At 39.0% G+C, this 21,905-nt stretch overlaps 1 protein-coding gene across 2 annotated transcripts in view; it reads right to left on the bottom strand.

Annotated features, from left to right (window-relative positions):
• Positions 1 to 21,905, bottom strand: part of CCDC50 (coiled-coil domain containing 50) — a 68,010-nt gene that overhangs the window by 23,077 nt on the left and 23,028 nt on the right. For both annotated transcript variants that reach the window (XM_063103554.1, XM_063103550.1), the window contains exons 2-4: positions 14,345 to 14,407; positions 13,385 to 13,511; positions 8,982 to 9,072 (exon numbers count right to left, since the gene is read on the bottom strand). In XM_063103554.1, the coding sequence (XP_062959624.1) occupies positions 8,982 to 9,072; positions 13,385 to 13,511; positions 14,345 to 14,407 (281 nt within the window). The remainder of the gene's footprint in view (positions 1 to 8,981; positions 9,073 to 13,384; positions 13,512 to 14,344; positions 14,408 to 21,905) is intronic.

The following is a 21,905-nucleotide window of genomic DNA, read 5'->3' as shown; positions in this document are numbered from 1 at the left end:
CTCCAAAAAGAAAAAAACAAAAACAAAAACAAAAACAAAAACAGAAAAACCACAAAGCATTCAATAGAAAGCAAGTACCATATCAAAATCTTTAAAATGCACCTTGGCATATATTAAAAACTTTGATAAAAGAAACCTGTTATCTTTCTGTAACCTAGGATTTTCCAAATGTATTTTATGACAGAAGCTTTTCTTTACATAAAAAACATAAACCTTATAGAATTAGTGTTCTACATAACATAACTCGGTAAAACAAATCTAAGAAACTCTTAAGCCCTTTCAAAGTCATTTTCAATTTTTTTTTTTTTAATATGTCAGGAGGACTTACTTTGCGCTAATATGTTGAAATAACCCTGTTCCATAAAAGACTTCATAGAAAATACCTTTATTAGAATGTGAATTTAACATTGTATCTCACCTCTCCCTTTTCTGTTATCCCAGCTCACCCAACTCTGGGAAATGTGAAACTATAACCATAAGAAAGAGCACAGTCATTTTAATGAAAACATAGATTTACGCATTCTCTTCAATGGGCCAAACATCATGCTATGGACCAATAGGGAATCTGGATATATGGTCATATCCCTAAAGTTCTTATCTATTAAGTGTTAAAAACAACATAATCAGCATAGTGTAAGACATGCAAAAATGAGTGCCCTAAAAGAGACATTAATATAAAAGAGGTGCAGTGCAGCCTAGAGGAGCCCAGTACATCTTACCCATGTAGATGACAACTTACTAAAACATGGTATCAGGTTCCTTAGGGTATTTTAACGGTTTATATGATTTATAACAAGGTTATTTCTCCCTTAAAGTTTCCACCTCTGTTGCAGGTTTCAAAAAGAGAGAATATTGAGTTTAAGAACAATCAAAAGGAGATCTAAAAATGTGATGTCAAATGACTGTCAGAAAGGGGGGGATATTCTATTAAATTGCTAAACTTCTTTCTTACCTAGTAATTAGCATATTAACATCTAACGTGATAGGGATCTCAAGGCAGGTACAATCACAAAAGGGTTATTTTATAAAACTAGGAGAACAGAATAATACCAATTCTATGGATCGTAAACCATCAATATAATCAGGATAAGAATAGGGAGACAGAATTTAATAAACCAGAAGCTTTCGTACCACCTCCCTTTCTGGTCAAATATGTATAAACTTATTTTTAAAGTACTAAAACACAGAAAATCTTTTAATAGGTAAATGTACTGCTATTTGAGCTAGTCTCTAAAGATTATCAATTTATATATTATTTTAGACCATGAAATTCCAATCACTTTAAGAGTTCTATGAATAAGTGCTATGGCTTACAGTAGATTCATTTTTTTTTAATGCAAATTGGTTACTAAATTTATCCCTGAAAAGCTCATATTATAAATAGCATCAAATTGTTGGACAAGTACCACAAATTTTTCATGTTTGGCCATGCTAATGTTTTACTTAAGGAAAAAAAAAGTTTTCCCTAAAATAGTTGCACATTCACATACATTTGGACCTAGGTTCAAACACACACACACACACACACACACACACACACACACACACACACACACACACACACACACACACACACACACACACACACACACACACACACACACACACACACACACAGTCTCTCTCTCTTTTAAGAATAACTACGTTAAATCATCTAAACACACATTCCTTGGCTTTATGAAACAACAATGACAAATGCTTATGCTGTGGCTAGACAAAGTCACCACCAGAGGTGGGAAAGAGGGAGGGGGACAGAAGGTTAGCGAGAAATTAGTAAAGGGCCACAAAAAAATGATTACATCGTGTAATGTTGAATATACTAATTATCCTGATTTGAGCATCACATATTGCATACATGTATTGATATTCAACACTGTACCCCACAGATATGTACAATCGATTATGTTTCAATAAATTTTTAAAAATTAAAAATTTAATTTTAATAATAATAAAAGAACCTATGTATGGGTAATGTACTTTTATTAATCACAAACACACAGTCCAGTACACTAGAAGGCCCTTCAACAGTGTGCCTAGAGATAAATTCAACTACTATATTCAAGATACTATGTAAAACAGTTTTTTAAAAAAGAAACATACAAGAAAGGGAGAGAAAGAGAAAGAGTGAAGAGGAGGAAGGAGGAAGAAAGGGAGCGGAGGGGAGGAGCCCACAATTCTAATTAGAAGACACAAAATCTTTTTTTTTTTTTTTTTTTACATCTAACTCCCTGCATGGAAATATTACTTTCCTTACATCTGTGCTCTGTTAATAAACAAAATAAAATTATACCATAACAAAGCTGAAAATGCTAATTCATTCCCACTAAGTTGTATAACTCTACTACTTCTCATGCACAATGCTTTGGAAAAAGTCTCTGTCCCAAGTAGAAAGGGGCATTGGTCTCTATACTGGTTATTTTGGGGGGTTATAAACCACTCAAGAGAGTCAACCCCAAAAATCTCTAAAGGAGATTTCGGTGAAAATCCAGAGAGGAGTTTTACACAACCTTGCTGCTGAATAAGAATTTAGTAACTGAGAAGACTATAGGGAAGTAGAAGAGCACAGAGGGGAGGAAACAAAAACAAAAACAAAAACAAAAACTAGGGCAGTTCAGGAATAACAAGCAATGCTTTTTCAAAAATTGGCCAGAAGAATCAGTGCTACTGTCTCAGTTTCAGTCTCAGTCTCAGTCTCCTCTGCCTTTGTGGCACCGTGTTTCCAACGGATTAAAATAAACAAGTATTACATACATCCTTCAATGAAAAACTTTACAAATGCAAATTTTATTCATTTAACAGCAGACTAGTCAGCTGAGAGTCACATTTTTTTCTACAATAAAAGAACTGCTTGGCACAGAACCATCTTCTAATCTAAGGCACTAGTTGAAAAGTTAAAAAGTCTGAAAGAAGTTCCTTAAAGGCTAGTCTAGTCACTAAACCTCCACAACTGGATTTCTCATTTAACTTTTCCACTCTACTGGGGAAGGGGGAACATTTTAGCAGATCAAATGGTAGTGGAGGGCAAGCTAGCAGGAGGCCTGAAAAGACAAGTAAACACTTGAAGACCCCTCAAATCACACCATACTGGAACACACATAAGCCTGTTTAATTCTCCCTTAATTTAGCACGTATTTCTATAAGAGAAATTAGGATTGTTATAAGTGGCTGAATTGTGGGGAAAAACACCTGGTAAGAAAGCAAAATGGAAAGAGCAATTACTAATATGTACCAGAGACTTTATATATATGATCTCATTTAAATCTTTAAGGTATGTACAACTATCATGACATGCCTATTTTGGAACCTTAGATTCGTTAAGTGAGATGCTGAAAGTCACACAGCTAAAAGTTAAAGAGCTACAATTCAAACCCAGGTCAGTCTAACTCCAAAGCTCACATGTTTTATGTAGTGCCACAGTATATCTAAGTCAAGCAGTCAGGATACCTAAATTATACAGACATTTCTCTGGCTTCTTATCATAACTTGAGACCAATCACTTCCATAAGATTTAATTTCTTCATTTGAAAAATGGAGTTAACATTACTTATTTTATATAGTATTACCATGAGATTACTCATTGTGGTTATTATTTAGATTTTATATGCCTAAAATAAAGTGCTTTGGTTTCTCTTTCTATCCTGTTTTTCCCAGAATGGGGAGGGAAAAAAAAAGAAAAATCACAGGATAGCAGTAGCATTTATAAAAAGCCAACTTCATTACTCTGTTATTTTTAAAACAGAAGCTCTCCTGTCTTCAAAATATAATCACTTCTTTCAGTTCCCTGTTTCATCCCCAAAGCAAAGTCTTTACTATAGAGAGGCAACACATTCTGTAGTAAGAAAGAGCCTCCTGTGTTGATAATGGAAAGGATCAAAAATAGTCACTAATTCTTACTGATTATCACATAATTATGGTTTGTTTCTCGAAGAAACAAATACACTCACACCAGGTGTCTAACACTCATCTGGCACTGAACAAATCTTATAGGAACAAGGGTAGCTCAGTGGAAGTAGCAGTGTATGTAGGCTAGTTTACTGATGACTCTGATCATATCTATGGAATAGGGTGATCACATGTGCCGGTTTGCCCAGTATAGTCCCAGTTTATGTAATTATTAATAGTGTCCCTTTTAGCCCTCAAAAGTGTTTCTGGATACATAACAAATCATATGGTCATCCTACCATTAAAAGTAATAAATCATTTTCTTCTCAATTATAAACCAAGACAGTGGCTAAGAACACCATAATAGGTGTGAAAGAAAACAGACACAGAATTAATGTAAACTGAAATTGTCTGTTGAAACTATAACATAAAAGCAAATAATAGTTAACTGTCAGTTCAAGTCATCTCACAAACAAAACACTATTGTTAATTTCAGTAATTTTTAGCTTTACAAATAATAAAACTTAAAAAATATATACAAAATCAGGGCGGCGGGCACCACGGTTGGGAGCTGGAGCAGCAGCATGGAGCAGCTAAGCGGCATGGCCAAGCATGTCTTCTCCATCAAGTGCATCCTGAGCAAGCGGTTCCACAAAGGCAAGCTGGAGTACCCAGTCAAGTGGCACGGCTGGTCCTCCAAACTAACAGCTGATAGCCAGAGGAGAATATCCTGGACCCAAGGCTGCTCCTGGCCTTCCAGAAGAGAACATGAGAAGGAGTTGCAGAACTGGAAGAGAGGTAAAAAGCCCAGGGACTGGCAGAGGGAAGCACATGGTAATGTCCTCCTGCAGCTGGTGCTCTAAGCTCAAGGAACACGGAACTCCCTCCAAATCCAGATTCAGTTCTTCCTCCCCTTGTCCACTGTGACCTGGGGCCAGTGGCTGCCTGGGTCTAATCCTTCCCTAGTCTCTGGTTTTGCTTTGATAAATGATCCACAGACCATGTTCTCTCAAGGGGCTGGGTCAGGGGATGAGGGATAGGTGGTTTCCTTTACAGGCAGGCTTGGAAGGGACTTCTCCCAGACCACACCCTGCCCAGGGAGCTGTATCTTTGCCTTGCTGGGGCAATGCTCCCACCATGTTCCTACCTCTCTGTGCTTCCACTCCCCTCTCTGTTTCACCTCAGGAAATCTGGGTGGCCACCTGTGGCTCAGGCCAACATTCTTGAAAAGAGCAGGTTTCTTAAGCATGGACAGCGTGTCTGTGCTGTGTCTGGACTGCTCCTGCTTGGTCTGTACGATGGAATAGTAGTCAGTTTTGCTCCCAGTTTCCTGGGGCAGAGGTGGCAGAGGAAGGGGCTTCTCCAGGTCCAGCTTGGCTTGACTCTTCTCCCCAGAGATGAGGAGAGAAATTTTATTGATGGGGGAAGCAAGGCCCAGTAGGACTCCTCCAAGGAGGGGTCCACTGAGGTCCCTCTGCCTGGCAACAGTTACTAGGAGATGGGGTCTGGGTGGAGCAGAGATTCTCCTCTTCAGTGCCTGGGTTGTCGAGGGTGAGGTAGGAATCCTGTCCTTACAGCTGAGAGCTGAGACCTTAATGGAAAAGGACAGTTGATGGCAGTTGTAAGGGGCAAGATCAGGAACCCTAGAGCTTGGCTTCAGTGCCATCTAACCTAGTTTAGAGTAACATCTTTAGCCCCCACATAATGGACCAAAAGTCCAGTATGGTGGGGAGGGCGCTAGTCCCAGAGCCCAGTTTCACCCGAAAAGCCTCTGGGTTTGGGAGCAAAAGGAGCAGGATGTCCCTGCTGTCTTCCTTCCTGCTGGCCTGTACCCTGTGAGAAGTGACCTTGGTCCCCTTCCAAACCCAAACCCGCCCCTTACCGGGGCCCACCAGAACTCAGCCAAATTGGAGAGTCAAAGCTGCTGGGGCTCAGCATAGGGAAACAGACACCTCCACAGGCCTAGAGCTCTGTCTGGCAAAGAATAAGTAGAGTTGTTCAGAGAGAGTTTCTGTGTTGGGGCCCTAGGATTGTGAGCTTCTTTCCACTAGCTGGAATTTAACTTCTGGTAATAAAGAACTGGCCTAGTTTGCAGGGTCCCCAAACTGCCCCTGGGAGCCACCAGAGGGTGGGATGCAGGCAGCTGCTACAGTTGATCCAACTACTGCTTGGCTACTGCCCTGCACTTCTGGCTGTTGTGCAGGCATTTGCTGTAGTTCCCACCCTCTTAACCTTCACTCCGCATGTGCACGGCCTTTCCCAGGTAGGTGGGCCATTCCTTTGGGGTCACTTTCCCTGACAATCTCTTCACTTACACCTTTAGCAATATACTCGTACCATTTCAGGAGTGGGACAATGTCTGAACAGCCTACCTGGCAGAGGGCCCCAAAAGGCCAAATCTGCCAGCCTTGGCCTTGAGGCTCTGTTCACGCCCCTCTGGGAAAAAGACAAATACTCAAGATTCTGAGCCCCCCACCCCCAAGACAGCTGAGTCTCAGAGCTACCTTTTATGATACCTGACCAGCACCAGACTTGTCTTCTGAGACATCAGCTTGCGGCAGAGCGGTGGGCCTGCGGGTGCACCAGGAGGTGGCAGTGGCGGGCAACCTGGTCTCTGGGTCTTTGTAATGCCAAAAAGAAAAGCGGGAGAGGGTGGAGACTATAATAGTTTCTGCTTCTATTGTTGGTTAAAGCCAGCCAGCCAGCAGATGTGGGGCTCTTTATTCCAGCAGCCTTGGTTGCAGGGAACAACTGCCCAAACAAGCCCAAACTTGGAGAGAGGTCTCTGGTTTCTAAGAAGCAGGCTTACCAGGCTGCAAGTCCCTATATCTCCACAGTACCTCACTCTCCACACCAAATAGGAAGAGATGGCCTTTGTGTAGCCAAATTGATCTTAATAGTGTGCCTTCAGGGACGGACCCATGTTCATACTGTGTGAGGGCCATCCAAATGCAGTCTCCACGGCTAGCACGTGGTTGCCAGGCTGGTTGCAGCAGGAATAATGTCCACCTTGGCAGACTAGACAGCTAAGAGTGCCAGACAGCCAGGATGGAACTGGGGAGTGGGCGGTAAGAGGAAGGACTGCTCCCTGCACCACTGCGAAAGGCGAGACAGAGATTCCAGCTCACTGCACAGCCCAGGAAAAATGGATTCCAGCACACTGGGCTCCGGCCCTTCCTGTCTCCAGCCAGCTCCTTCACTGCCTCCCTCTCAGCGGGGCTGACAATCTCAAGTTTTGTAGCTCCTTTCCCGCCAAGCACTGTGTTCACTTAGAAGCTCCAAAGTCAGGCTAACAGCAGCTCTCCAAGCCCTTGGGGGTGACCCTGAGGTTCCATAAGCTGTTGGAGAAACAAGGATTTTGGTCCCTGACTGGCTGGGTTGACTAGACTCGTCCCCAGCAGCCTGGTCTCTCCAAACCCCAATTTGGTGCCTTTGTGTTTACTTCAATTCCTCAGTCAGAATCTGCAAACTCCTTCACTCCCTGCCGACGCTTTGGCTTCTTGCTGTGCTGCTTGTTTTTCCTAGTGCTCAAGACCCCCCGTGGTTCTTGCCCAGAAGAACATGTGTGCCCATATGCAGGCACCAGAGCCTCTGCTGGAGAACTGCACCAGATGCTCAGAGTTGGCCATCTTATGTATACCAATAAATAAAAGTAGTACTTTCCATATTAAAAAAAATTTATATATAAATACACACACGCACACACACACAAAGTGAAATAAAGTAGTTTTTTGGGCCAAGAGATCATAGGAAAGTGAACCCACGAGGAAATAGGAGAGAGAGTGAGAGCAATGCCGACTCCTGGCCACTCACAAGAGCTACTCCCTAACCCCTGTTCAAGCTCTGCTCAAGGCTTGCTCTCTCTCTAAAGTTGCAAGAATAACCAAGGAAAAGACACATTGTAGTGAGCTGAATAGTGCCCCCCCAAATTCAATTCTACCCAGAACCTCAGAAGGTGATCTTATTTGGAAATAGGGTCTTTGCAGGTATAATTAGTTAAGCGGAGGTCACAGGGGATTGGGATAGGTCCTCAATCCAATGACTGGTATCCTCATAAAAAAACAGAAAGACACAAAGATATACACAGGACAGAAGGCCATGCAACAATAGAGGCAGAAACTAAAGTGATGCAGCTACAAGCCAAGGAATGCCAATGATTTCCAGAAGTCACTGGGAACTAGAAAGAGGCAAGGAAGTATCCTTTCCAAGAAGTAGCATGACCCAGCTACTTCTACCTGATTAGACTTCTAGCCTCCAGAACTGTGACAGAATAAATTTCTGTTGGGTTAAGCTACCAAGTTTGTTGTAATTTGTTACAGCAGTCCTAGGAAACTAATTCACACCTGTAGCGCTATGGCTAATGTCGGAATCCTGCCGATGTCGCCAATTGTCACGTTCTTAATCCTGTTCATGACGCCAATTGTGGAGCTCTTTTACCTGCCTGTAATCCTGCTGACTGGGCCAATTGTAGTGCTATGGCTCTGTCGGAATCCTGCTGATGTCACCAGTTGTCGAGCTAGGGCTGGGTCTGGTACTCACAGACCCTTCAAGCCCGTTCACAGAGTGGGTCACAAACCCTTCACATGCCAGGCTGGGTCCCCAGACCCGTCACACACCAGGCTGGGTCACCAGACCTCTTACACACAGGTCTATGAGCTAGGCAACCAGCAAACAGGTCCTTGGAAGCCATAGGTTGGAAAGCATGGCTATATGCGGCAGCGGCCATGAGGCAGTAAACTCTAGCCAAGGTGGTGGCGCTGTGCAGGTGCACTAACTCCACCCACACAACCTATTCACAGCAAATGCTCGGCAAGATTCTGAACATCTGAGGGGCCCTGATCATTTTCCTATATTTTCCCAACAAAACCTTATGTCAATTTATCCACTATCATCTGTCAAGACTTCACCACTTCCATAACTAATCACAAGGTAATAAACAGAGGCCCATGGAACAATGCTTGCACTACTGCACCCCAAATGAAGAGCTTTCTACCGCCCATCTAGTAACCCTATGTTAAGCCCATGAATACAAAAAGTAACTGCTCCAGTGTTGAGCACCCCTTCCTCCATGGGTTGGAGGGGCATTAACTAAGTTGTACCTCATCCTTCTTCTCCTGAATGCGCCGTCTCTCTGCCTCAATAGCCAGCTTCTCCTGAATTTCCTGAGCAATTTCACAGTCTTGCTGTTCACTAAAAAAAAAAAAAAAAAAAAAAAAAAAAAAGGTGAAAACGTGAAAAGAAAATAAGGAATATTTTTTCCTAAAAATAAACACAAATTATTGAGTACTCATTATGAGCATACTTATTTTTATCTCAATTCATAGTATAATGATGCAAAGAGGTTGATACCGTCACGTTTTACAGAAGAGAAAATTGAGGCTCAGAGAAGTTAAATCACTTCCCCAAGATCATAAAGAAAATACATGGTAGAACTGGAACCTGACCCCAGACATTACAATGGAAAGCTCCATTCAGTGCTTCTTCTACACTACCACATCACTTCACCCTACTGGGGCTGCTCTACAGAAAGACAAGCACATTTTCTCACGATTCTGCAAAGGTGATGTAGACTACAAGATAAATATCCACAAATATCCAAATAGAGAGTGCAAAGGGCTGGCCGGTTAGCTCAGTTTGGTTAGAGCAAAGCCTTATAACACCAGGGTCATGGGTTCAGATCCCCCTATACTATCCAGCTGCAAAAAAAGCCAAAAAACAAAAACAAAAGAGGATGCAAAGAAAAGGTTTGGGAAAGAGCTCACTAAAATGTCAATAATACTGTGGTGACCTAGAGGTGGTGGTATGACTTTGAAATAATTTTTACAAATGTTTTAATTATCTACATTTTTTTTTTTCAGTTTCAACAATGAACACTAAAAAATTATGCTTTAAAGGGGGAAAAAAACAGTGTATATTCCCTAACTTCGGTTCCCAGTACAGGCCTTTCTGGCAGAGGCCAGTTTTCCTAACATTCTGGCCACGAAGAAAATCAGATGCTACAATACTGCCACTAACACAGTATTTTTTTGCTTGTTTGTTTGTTTGGTTTTGGCATTGTGGACTAAACAAAAATGTAAACAATACCTCCTATGGGCCAGGTACTATGTCCAACACTAAAATTACAAAAATGAGTACATTTTCATCTTGCCCTCAGAAGCTCACAATACATTCTGGTGGAAGAAACAAGGTAAGTCATTTTTATAAGAAAAAGAGAACTGTTTTACACCAGTTCCCACAGAACATGGAATTTGGTTCTTTCAGAAATGGCTACAGAATTTGCCCCTAGGTACACAAGCCTTGTTAGGGTTTCAATAAAAATCAATGGGCAGCTTACAACTCAGAATGTGATAGCCCTGAAGAACCAATCTTTTACACAAACCTGTTAAGTAGGAAAGATAAAGAAAAACACGTTTAGAGCTGGCTATCTGAAAAGACTCAAGAATAAAATTTCAATTGTGATTTATATATGCAGTTCATCTGCTAAACAAATATATCCCCTCATCCTCACCTGCCAATTGAACTTAAATTCTCAATGAGTCTCAGTCTTAGTTGTATATTCCAACCAAGACACTTTAACGGCAGTTTGTAATTAAAATGAGTTAGGGGCTGGGAGAGAAGAATATCCTAACTTCTCTGCAGGAAATGAAACCCAAGTATTCTATTCTAACAAAAATAAGGGGATAAAAATTGTTTTCATTTGTATAAGAAAATGGTCATTTTGAACATGTTTGGAAACAGGTAGATGTAGGTGGAAGTAGACATGTGTGCACATACAAGGCAGAAAGAGAACCAGAGAACACCAGACAGAAACCACAAGCCAGAAATAGCAAAACTTTTTTTAGAATCAGTAGGAAAATCACTGGACAAGTAGTCTGTGGACCTGATTTCTGGTCCTGTCTCTACCACTGTTTACCATGAATCATGCCCTCTTATGCCATTTTATCAGCTATGAAAAAGTTTGGCTTAATTACTTCATATTACAGGTCTAATATTCTAGGAATCTTATCCACTCAAGCCAAAGAAATGAAAATTAAACATAAATCTACTCAGAGCTATTTCTATTTCCTCTTTTCATTCACTCACTTAAAATAATTAAACACAAAATCATGGTCTCTGTTTTCAAAAACTTCTCTACCTGGACCTCCCAAATTAATGTAAAATCTGTACAGGAGTAAGCAACTACTAACTACATGCAAGGTGATCATAAATGGGAAGAGAGCAGAGCAGAGAAGGCAAATCCAACTGAAGTGTTAAACGTCACAAGTAACACACAGATGTATCTCCTGTTACAGAAAATAAAGCAGTGAAGTTTCAGCTGATCTTAATTATTTCAAACTATGTTTCCAAGAAGGACTAGCTCTGGTTCAGTCAGCTAATTATACAGAATCCTGAGGAAACAAAACTGAGAAAGAAGTAGTAAACAATCCATAAACCTCACTTTGGACAGCAGCCTCAGCACCCAGACTAAGTGAAAGATTCCAGTTCATTAAAATCTGTAGCATTTCATCCTTCCCATAATGTCCAGCTGTCAAGATTGCAAGGGAGTGAAAACTGAAAGACTTCCTTTCTACCTTACTTATTTCAGCCAGGAAGACTTCCAAAACATTGGAGTCCCAGGCAGAAAGGTGACACCTGGTTCTTCTCTTATTTATAGGACCTCTTCTCTTTTTTCTTCTCTTATTATAGGACTTATAATCTATCATTCTCCAATTCCTGATTTATATTTTGCAATGATTTGTGTTGATAATCTCTGAATAACTTCATTATACTCACTGTCATTACCCTAATTCAAGATCTTAAACTTCTGTATCAACCTCAGAATGGGATTTCCTAACAGAATTGTAAATAATGTAAAGGGCAATAATTTAGAACTCTGAACACTATTGTTTTGGTTCTCACCATTTAATTTCATCTGTGGAAATGAGCCTTAGAATATCCCAAATCTATCTCTTCCTCTTTATATCTCCATTACCATTACCCTCAGTTCAGGCCTTATCATCTTCTACCTCTCTATATCTCTATCACCACTGTCCTCGATTCAAGCTCCTCACATTTGACCATTGCTCAACAGCTGCCTTTAATCTTACCTACCCCCTGCAAGCCTTTACCCACCCAGTCCCCAGAGTAGATCCCGAAACAAAAATCTAAAACTCCTTCAATGATTTTCTATTTCTTATAACACAAAATCTATAAAACCTAAATTCCTTAATGTAATTTATGTGACCATTTTGGTCCAGCTTTTGACTACTTTTCTGGCCTCATCTTTTTATGCCCTAATCATATTCTCCACTCTAACAGTATTGAACTTCTTGCAGCTACCATGATTTTCCAGTCCTTTCACCTCCTGCCCTTAAATGCATGTTACTCATTCTGTCTAGAATGGTTTTCCCAAATTATCACTATAAACTCCTAATTAACTATCAAGGTTCAGATAAAATGAACCATCTGTCTTGTGAAGCTTTTCCCAGTCTCCTCTCTCTTCACAGGTGTGAAATTTATAATTAAATTCCCTGTGATCCATACATGTATCTCTGAATATATAATGCTCAGGGTGTTTTCCTGAGGCTCTTAATGGCAATGGCTATGTCTTGTTCATATCTCTGTGCCTTTCATGGTGCCAGGTTTAGCAAGAGTCAATAAAAATATTTATTTACAAAATAAATAAGCTTAACAAAATGATGAATAAAATCTCTACAAATAACAAACAGAAAGACAAATCCCTTCTCAGTGGCAGCAAAAATGATAGGCTTTCCTGTTTTATTTGAACATGACACTAAAATAAATCAAGGGGTTTTTTCATTTCTCCCTTTATCTACTTCTCCTGAACACAATATCTTATGGCTGAATCTTCCATTAGAGATTGAGGTTGTAAGAGCCATTCTCAGAAAAGGAATGTACCCTGTGAGGTTTTAAAACACTGAAGAAAAGTAAAAAGTCATTGTGCCAGAAGAGACCTAGAAATGATCATTTCTATTTATCTATCTATTAAAGGAGGAGAACAAGAGAGAACTTTTGTCAGACACTGAAAGTTTGAATATAACTGAGTGCACAATTCAGAGCTTTCTAGAACATTCTGCCATTTCTTGAAAAGTGAGGAGCTAAAGGAAAGTAAGAGCTGCAAACACAGCTAGGAAATAGTAAAGGAACCCAATACAAGAATTCTTTGAGGTCCATTATTTAACTCGATTCCCCAACAAACTATGAGGCAGAGGGGACAGATTATTTTTTCAATGTATGGGTAAGAAAAACAAATTCAGAGAGGTCAACCAGCTTGCTCAAAGTCATACAACTAGAAGTGTTACAGTTCACACCAGTCAAGTCCCAAACCTAGTCGAGTGTTCCAACAATAATGAAAAATTTTTAAATCAAAGAAAAAAGCTGCTGTAATCTATCAGTGAAAGGAATCACAAGGACAGGAGTCTCCTTCTTTCCTGCCCTGGTTGCTGGCTCCACAGAGAAAACCAGTCCTGACATTACTCCCTCCCACTCCCCAAATCCTCACAGGTCTTTGTAGCGTTTCTGGAGCTGAGCCTGGGCTTTCAGATCTTCCTCTTGGAGCTGCTTAGCCACCTGGAGATCATGCTGGACCAAACGGTTCCGCTGAACATTCGATGCCAAATGATGCTCAACTGGGACAGAAAGGTTGAGGAAGAGAATTACAACGTTTTGGCTTGTTAATAATAAACCTCCTAACAAACTGAAGAGCTTTACCATTAAAAAGAGCTTCATATCCATCACTTCATTTTATGCTCTCAACAACTCTATATAATAGGCAGCACAGGAATTATTATTCCCATTTTTGCATTAAGTAAAAAGAGAATAAAAAAATTAAATAATTTGCCTTTAATCAAGTGGCAAAAAAGTAGCAGTGCCAGGACTTCTATGCAAATATTCTAAAGCCAGGGCCAGTGTTGCCACTCTATTTATTAAATGCAGTTTTCAATAACTGATTTTTATATTAATATATGAATTAATAATTCATCAATTACATGTTCACAAACATGTACTTTTATATAACACACATAACTTAGATTTACTTTCCATCAGTTCACTGCATAAATATTCAGAAAAATACACGATGTGGCCTAATCTAGATCCCACCATTGCCTGGAAAAGATGTTCAGGTGCAGAAATAGACTGCTAAGGAAGCCTTCTACTCATCCTAGATACATCTACAACCCACAACACTAAGGCAAGGGAAAAGTTTCAAGTCCTTCTTTTCCTCTTATTTGTCCATTAGTTTTCCAATCCCTGACAGCCTGTGTTACTTCAAAACACCTAAAACTTCATTCTCCACCCTGGCATCATTTGCCTAGACAAATCCTTCAGGATGGATAGATGGTATAATCAGGTTACTATGTTCTCTCCCTACCTCACCCTAAGAAACCAGCCTCAAGCTACTGTTAAAAAAAAAAAAAAAAAAAAGAAACCTGAAAGAGCATGAGTATGGGCCATTACTCACTCTCTTGTTCCTGCAGGCTATGAGCCAGGGTGTGGTCCTCCAGGACAGCAAAATCTCGGCACACTGCAGGGCATGAGGAAGGAAGAACAGACAGGAAGGCTCATTAGTTAGTAGTACTTAAGAATAAAAAGAAAAGGATTTTGCTTACTTCAAAAAATCAATTCTAATATTTTAGGATGATCAACTTTATAACTCACAATGCATAAAGTAGTGACTAATTAAGTATGAAGTCTTTGTTCATAAAAATCCATAATGCCTGCTCAGTGCAAGCAAAGGGTGTCACAAAATAATCATCCTTGGCCTGAGGTGAGAATTTTAACCACAGAATCAAAACCCAAAGGGCCAGAAATTCCAATCCACTTCTATAAGGGGAGGGCAAATACTGCTGCTTTGCATATTGCTGCTGAGTGAGAGCTGAGTGAGAGCTGAGTTCATGCAGCTACAGTCAGGGGAGTTAAAAGAAATCTAGCCTATGCCTCAACCATCTGTGGTTCAGGGGCTTCTCTCCCAGAGATTTACTTTTATCCTGGTGTCCTTAAGGAAAAGCACAACTACATTAGTTCCTCCAGTAGGAGTAGATCTCTACTTTAAGAATAATCACATTCTTTAATGTGTTCCCCTGGGACAGGAGTTGGAATTAGGTCTTTAGGTCTCTCTAAACCGAAAGCCGCCCCCAAATAATCTACAAACCAAAAGAAAATGGGAACTCTGGAGGAAACCAGGACTGTACTCCTTACTTTGCCTCCACCTGGAGACCTAGGAGAGCATTTGCTGACCAGTTTTCTTAGAAGCAAAATAGGTAGGGATGGTCTCCAAGGTCCACTTGTTGGGAAAATAGAATACTTTAATCAGGCCTCCTCGCCTGCCATCTGGTTGGAGGTGGTGCGGCGCATTCTTTGTAAACGAGTTGTGTGTGGGTAGAGTTAGTGCGCATGCACGGTGCTGCCAAGGCCTGGCTGGCATTGAGTTCCTCAGGCAGCTGCCCCATGCGACCATGCTCTCAAACCTACAGCTTCAAAGGACCTGTCTGCTGGTTATCTAGCTCATAGACCTGTGTGTAAGGGGTCTGGCGACCCAGCCTGGTGTGTGAAGGGTTTGTGACCCAGTCTGGACAATGGGCTTGAGGGGTCTGTGAGCACCAGACACAGCCCTAGGCCCTACAATTGGCCCAGTCAGCAGGATTATGGGCAAGTAAAAGAGCCCGACACCACGTTACCCCAAACTGCAATTTAAACTCCTACTTTTTTTAAACATAGCAACAAAACAAAATATGAATACCTCATCACGAAAACTGCTGTTTTAAGGACATATAATTTAAGTGAAATATTTTCACTTTATTCCAAACATGTAACTCATGTTAAAAAAGGAAAATTCTCAAAATCCTCAGACTGCAATGTGTGGGACTCATGAAACTGCTCCCCAGGGCTTATTAGAGGTTACAGACTTCTTTCTGCACCTTTGGATTTGCCTACAAGGACATTTAACTGAAACAAAATGAAGACACTCCCTTGCCACTCTCAGCACTTATGTATGCGGGTACCTCAAAAATTTCATGAAAAGATTCATATTATCTTTCAATTCTATATTTGCACAAACTTTTTGAGTACCTTCTGCATTCACATAGTCCTGTTCCTCACTGAAAAATAATGCAGCAAAAAAGTAGGGAGATCTGGGGATATCAAGATTACTTTGAAGTGGTTTTACGATGGAGGAATCATTCCTGCCCAAGAACCATATTAAACTGAATATGACTTGCTTACCCCTTGCTCAAATGCAACTGCAAAACCAGTAATACCAATAGAAGCCCTGTTCTTTTTCATCAGATATATTCTCAGCAAATTTTAACAACTTGAGGCATAGGTCCAAGTCACCCTATATTTCACAGAATGAAAGTGCTTTAAAGATGAGCTAGTTAACACCCTTGTTTAATAAGTAAGGAAACTGAGGGCCAGAAGAAAGAAAGGCCTTATTAAGGCTATATATAGTTCATTGCTGATAGGGCTGGGGGTCAATGTCTGACCTGGCAAGAGCTCTTTCCTTCCCTGACTCTGTGATAGCCCTCCTTGACTTGAGCTAAACCATGGTCAGAACAGACTGAAGATATTTTATATTGACCAACATAAACTCTCCAAAACACTTCAATTAGTTAATACTTAATTTTAAGTAGATAAGACATCCACAAATTCACAGAATATTCAGTTATTGTGATTTGGCTCTAAATCTTCTTACCCACAAGTTATGAGCAGGGCCTGAACTAGAAGAAGATCTAGGATCTTCAATGACTATAAGGAAGTACACATACATACACAAATATTCAGAATGAATTAGACAAAATGAATATAATAAAATCTTGTGTAAAAGAATGCTATTTTAATACACTGCCTTATTATTTGAAATATCTTTATTATATCAGAAAAACTTACATTTGTATATTAAAGTCAGTATTAATTTTAGATTAATTATAACTAGATCAATTTTTAAAATTAGTCAGGCTAATTTTAAATGTTTTAAATGTTTTTCAAATCATGGGTGTCAACCTTTTATTAGGTCATAAAATCAATTACTAAGTCTGAGACAAGCATTTTAAAAATGAATAGGCTAGAAAATAAGAGTATATAGCATACATTACAGGAGACTACAGTTTGGAAAAACTATTTCCCAGTATTACATATATACACACTACATAAATACACACACATGTAAATGATAAGTACTAGGTCACAATGTAAAACATATATCACTCCACAGATTACAGTCAAAAAAGTTTAAAAACCACTTCAATTTATGTTATTAGGTCACAAAGTTATGCCAAAAATATATATGTTTTTAATGTCATGCTGATTAAAGAATTATAAAATCATTACAGTTTTCCATGTGGAAAATCAAATAAAGAACTGCAATCATTTATATGTTTTTAATTATAGTCATCACAACATTAAAAACATAAAATATATTGTTTATGGACAGATATACTTGCAGTAAAAATATTTTAATATACGGCACTGACACAAACAATTCAGAATAATGGTTATCACTACAGAGAAAGAAAAGGAACATGAGTATTTTAGCTGTAGATTCTGTTCTGCTTTTATAAACAAAAAGCAATTAAGGCAAAATTAACATCTATTTAATTCAGGTGGTAGATTCCTGGGTTTCTGTATTTCCTGAATTTTTTGAAATGTTTTATATATTGTTTTAAATTCCCTAATTAAATATTAAATTTTTAAAATCTACTTCTTTCATTTCATCAAGAGCATATATTGCTAAATCACAAACATGAAGACAAGTCTGACGTACGATAATAGATATGAGAATTTATGAGTTATTAAGTATCTTAACAACAACTCTTCTTAATGATTTCTTAATATCCAAACAGCAAAACTGAAGAATATTCAATTATTATGATTTGGCTCTGAATCTTCTTACCCACAAGTTATGAGCAGGGCCTGAACTAAAATAGGATCTAGATCTTCAATGACTATAAGTACACATAGAGTCTTACTGTCAAATACTGTACACTGATTTAGCACTTCAGAGTTTACTAAGAGATTCCAAATACATAATCTCACTTATACTGAAATATTATTTGCCCGATCTACAATTTCTTCTGTTACTACTCTAGTTCCTTTCAATATCTACCTCTATGTACCCTGCATCGCTTCTCTAATACAAGCTGAAAAAGTCACCAATCCAATCGAATTTGTAAATGAGTAACAAGACTGGGAATTACAGAAAACATTTCACAGCCAGGCCAAGTTCAGAGCCTGGATGAAACTTTGCTCCTTCTCCAACCTACTCTACTACTTTGACGTAAATATAAACAACATAAACTCATCTCTGTGGGTGATGGGTTTACCTGTGTACCTGTGTACCTGTGGGCACACAGATAAACCACTGGAACCTGAGCTTTCTTCCTCCTCCTACTCAAACTTTTTCCCTCACATGTTCACTCTCACTCACCCCGAACTCAGGCTGATCTTCTTGCCATAGGCCAACTCCACCATTATCTTCTGCTCTTCCTAGCCTGCTACTAAAATGAGCTTCCTCCCCATGATAAATTCCACAACTATCCCCCTTCATTCCCACCCAGACCTCAGTGGTCCTGTAGCGTCTCCCTTCTGCCCCAGACATTTCCCCAAAGCCAGGGCATGGTAGCTAAGTCTCTTCTGAACACTAAAAACCATGCAACTCTGCCTCCTGGTTTAGAAGAGTATCAATAGAAAGAAATGCAATTTGCCCTTCAACTGGAGCACACAGCTGTCTCTCCATCAAGTCGCAAACTCTTCAGGGCAAGGACTTTGTGGGGGTAATTTCTGCACCTCCCACACAATTAGCACTGGATGTAGCATATAAGCTCTACTGTCATGACACTATCACAGAATCAGATTTGTAAAATCTGTCAAACATCCTTTAATTATTAATTTATTAAAAATAAATAAATTACATAAGAACTAGAACCCTCTACCATTCCCACTAAAAGAAAGTTTTAATGATTTTTTAATCCAAATATGTACAAACACTGTATAAGTATATAATGAATAAGTTTACATTAAGCAGAGTCTGAGAAATACATATATGAATGTATGTCAATCACTCTCAGATATATATATATATATATATATATATATATATCTCCCAACCATTTTTCCTTGAAGAGAAGAATTATTACAATTCAGTTCTAGATTCTCCCTAAATAAACAAATAACAGAGTATGCACCTAATATATGCTCGTTTATTCAGTAAACATGTGCTGAGCTCTATCTCAGGATGAATAAGTCATTTCCAAGCATCAAAGAGGTGGAGATGACAGAAAGGTAAATATGTATAATTTGATAAGTGTTATACTAAAGACCCATGGTAAATTCTTTGAAGGGATAAATATTGGAGCAGTTATGTTTGTTATGAATTGGGGGAAGGAGTAGGGAATGAGGGTGACTTGAGCAGAATGCATCAGGAAACCTTAAAGTAGATAACATGAAATGGATTGCAAAGGAAGGTTAAAAATCTCACAGGCAGAGAGTGGTAGGCATTCTTGGCAGAGGGACCAGTTACAAAAAAAAAAATCACAGGCTGTTCCGGGGTCTATATGACCAAAGCACAGAAGTCTCAAAGGGAATTGTGGCAAGAGATGAGATAGAAAAGGCCTTGTGCGCTATGCTGAGAAATTTACTCCATATGCATTTTTGGTACACAGATTACATGACATACGCCAAAGAAAATCTGGTAATTAACCACCACACTCTACCTCAAGCCAACCAAAAACTACCTCTTATACATTTTCTTTTCCTCTTTTTTGATTTGCTCCCCATGTTCTTCTTATTATTATTTATTACTTGTTTATTTTTATTTCTCCTCACACATCTTTTTTCAGGAATATCTGCTTGCCAACTTTACCCCTCCAGACACAGCCCACTCCCAAATTCTCCCTACTGAAGGCTTTCTATATACTACAAAACTACTTGTTCTCTTTTTACAGATAACACCCTCATCTGCTCTCCTTTTGACAATTAGTAGGAAAGTAGAAAATTTCTACACTCTAAAAATCAGCATCTTAAAGGAAAAGAGAAAACTCAACATCACTGATTTGAATGTCTCCTAAAACTACAGCTCAATTACAACAAAATTGGAGTCCTAAAACAGTATTTCAAAAAATGTTTTTTACTCATTAAGAGTAGCAGATTAAGATCTCCTTAGATTTTCACCAGTAAAGGAAAAAGTAAATGACTGAATATTTTACACAAAAGATATTTAAGACTGTTATTTAGAAAGCTCATTTAAGCAATTTTCTCTCTTCCTCACTCAGAAGCAAAATATTTTATTTAAAACCTGTTTAAGAGAGATGATTCAGACTTAGAAGTGGTGGGATAAGAAACAATCTTTGGATCCCCTTATCTTTTTTCCATAGGCAAATAGAAGTGCCTCCTCCCATCCCTACCATACACATTCTCTCACACACACACACACAAACACACACACACAAGCACACGCACACACACACGCGTGCACGCGCGCACACACACACACACCAAGGGCGGCAGGAATTTTGTTTACTCTTTCACTAAATGAACATATTCTCAAACTTTAGCCACATATCACAAACTTAACCTGAATTTATACCGGCAACACCACTGAGAGAAAACTTAGTGGGGAACATTTTGATAAACTTATTCTGCTCAAGAGTTTAAAGTTGTAAGCAAGAATTAAATTCTACTTCTGTTAGCAAGAACTCCTTCTTTCGCTCCAGTCAAGTATGCAGAATGAGTACACATAAACTAATCACCCCATTCCAACCAAACTCAGAATTTCCTCTGTCAAGGAATGGCTACATGTCTTTCTCATAACGATATCCAAATAAAACATATTTCCAATCCTTTCCCACTTAACGCTATACAAACTAGAAAAACAGTAATTAAAAAAAAAAAAAAGTCATTCCCCTTGCATCATCCCTTTACCCACCTCCAATACTTTCTGAAAGTACAATTCCTATGACTCAATCTTTACAAGCTTCCACCTACATAAAAATGCCTGGATTAATAAACATTCACCAAAGACTATTTCTTTCAACTGTGTCTGTAATCCTTTTTGTGAAATAGCAAAATTTTGTGAATTATTCTCTTTTTATGTAAATGCTATTAGTAGCACATAGACTACACTCATTGCTTTGAGAGCAGAGATTCTGCTTGCTTTCCTTTGTTCTAAACACATGAAAACACCCTCTATGAACAAGGAGATATTCCGGAGACACATTTTGTCTTGAGAAAGTTTGGTAATGATAGGCAACCACAACTGACATTTCTTTGTAGATTACAATTCACTTTCATTTATTCCTCCTAAACACCTAAATATAAAGGTTTTATTGACACGCTCAGTTTATTTATGAGAAAGCTAAGGCTCAAAGAAGTTAAGTGGCTTCAGTACGATCACCCAAAAAATAAACAAGTGATCTGGAAATCAATCCACCTTCTTTTGCCCCCAAATATTTTTGCTCAAAGAAGAACTTCTGGAAGAAATGGGTCAGTGTTTCGGTATGTCAGAAAAGAGTGATATTATTAAATACTAATTAAAACAAGACACATGTGCATTAGTTCTTTGAAACTGAGGATGAAATCAAATTTCGGTAAAGGTGGTACATGTATTCAGATAGTGGGTTCTTGGTCCTAGGAAAAAAAAAAAAAGCAAAGATGGAACATAGTTTAAACTACAGCTCACTATCTCCCCAAAATAGACCTCTAGCAATCAGTCAGCCTGTATTCACTCCCAAAAAACAAAAGCAATAAAAATCTCCTTTTATCTGTAGTGTTTCATAGGTGACCTACAGAAATATATTTTACACTAACGTGTTTAAAAGATATTAAAGACTGTGGATTATACTATAAACAAATATATTTCACAGGGCCTAGTTTCTTATACTTTCAGATTTAGTCTAACTTCTTAAAAGTACATATAAAATGTTGACCTTGCAAAAAAACAGGAAATTTTCCCCAGGCTATAGTCTCTGTTGTAAGATAAAGAACTGTAACACAGCAAGGCTGCTGGTTCAAAGACAGACAAGTTACTGATT

This window comes from Cynocephalus volans, chromosome 1 (genome assembly GCF_027409185.1).
Source record: "Cynocephalus volans isolate mCynVol1 chromosome 1, mCynVol1.pri, whole genome shotgun sequence".
Lineage (NCBI taxonomy): Eukaryota > Metazoa > Chordata > Mammalia > Dermoptera > Cynocephalidae > Cynocephalus > Cynocephalus volans.
Note: the sequence above shows the minus strand (reverse complement) of the source record. Positions and strands in the feature narration are given on the sequence as shown.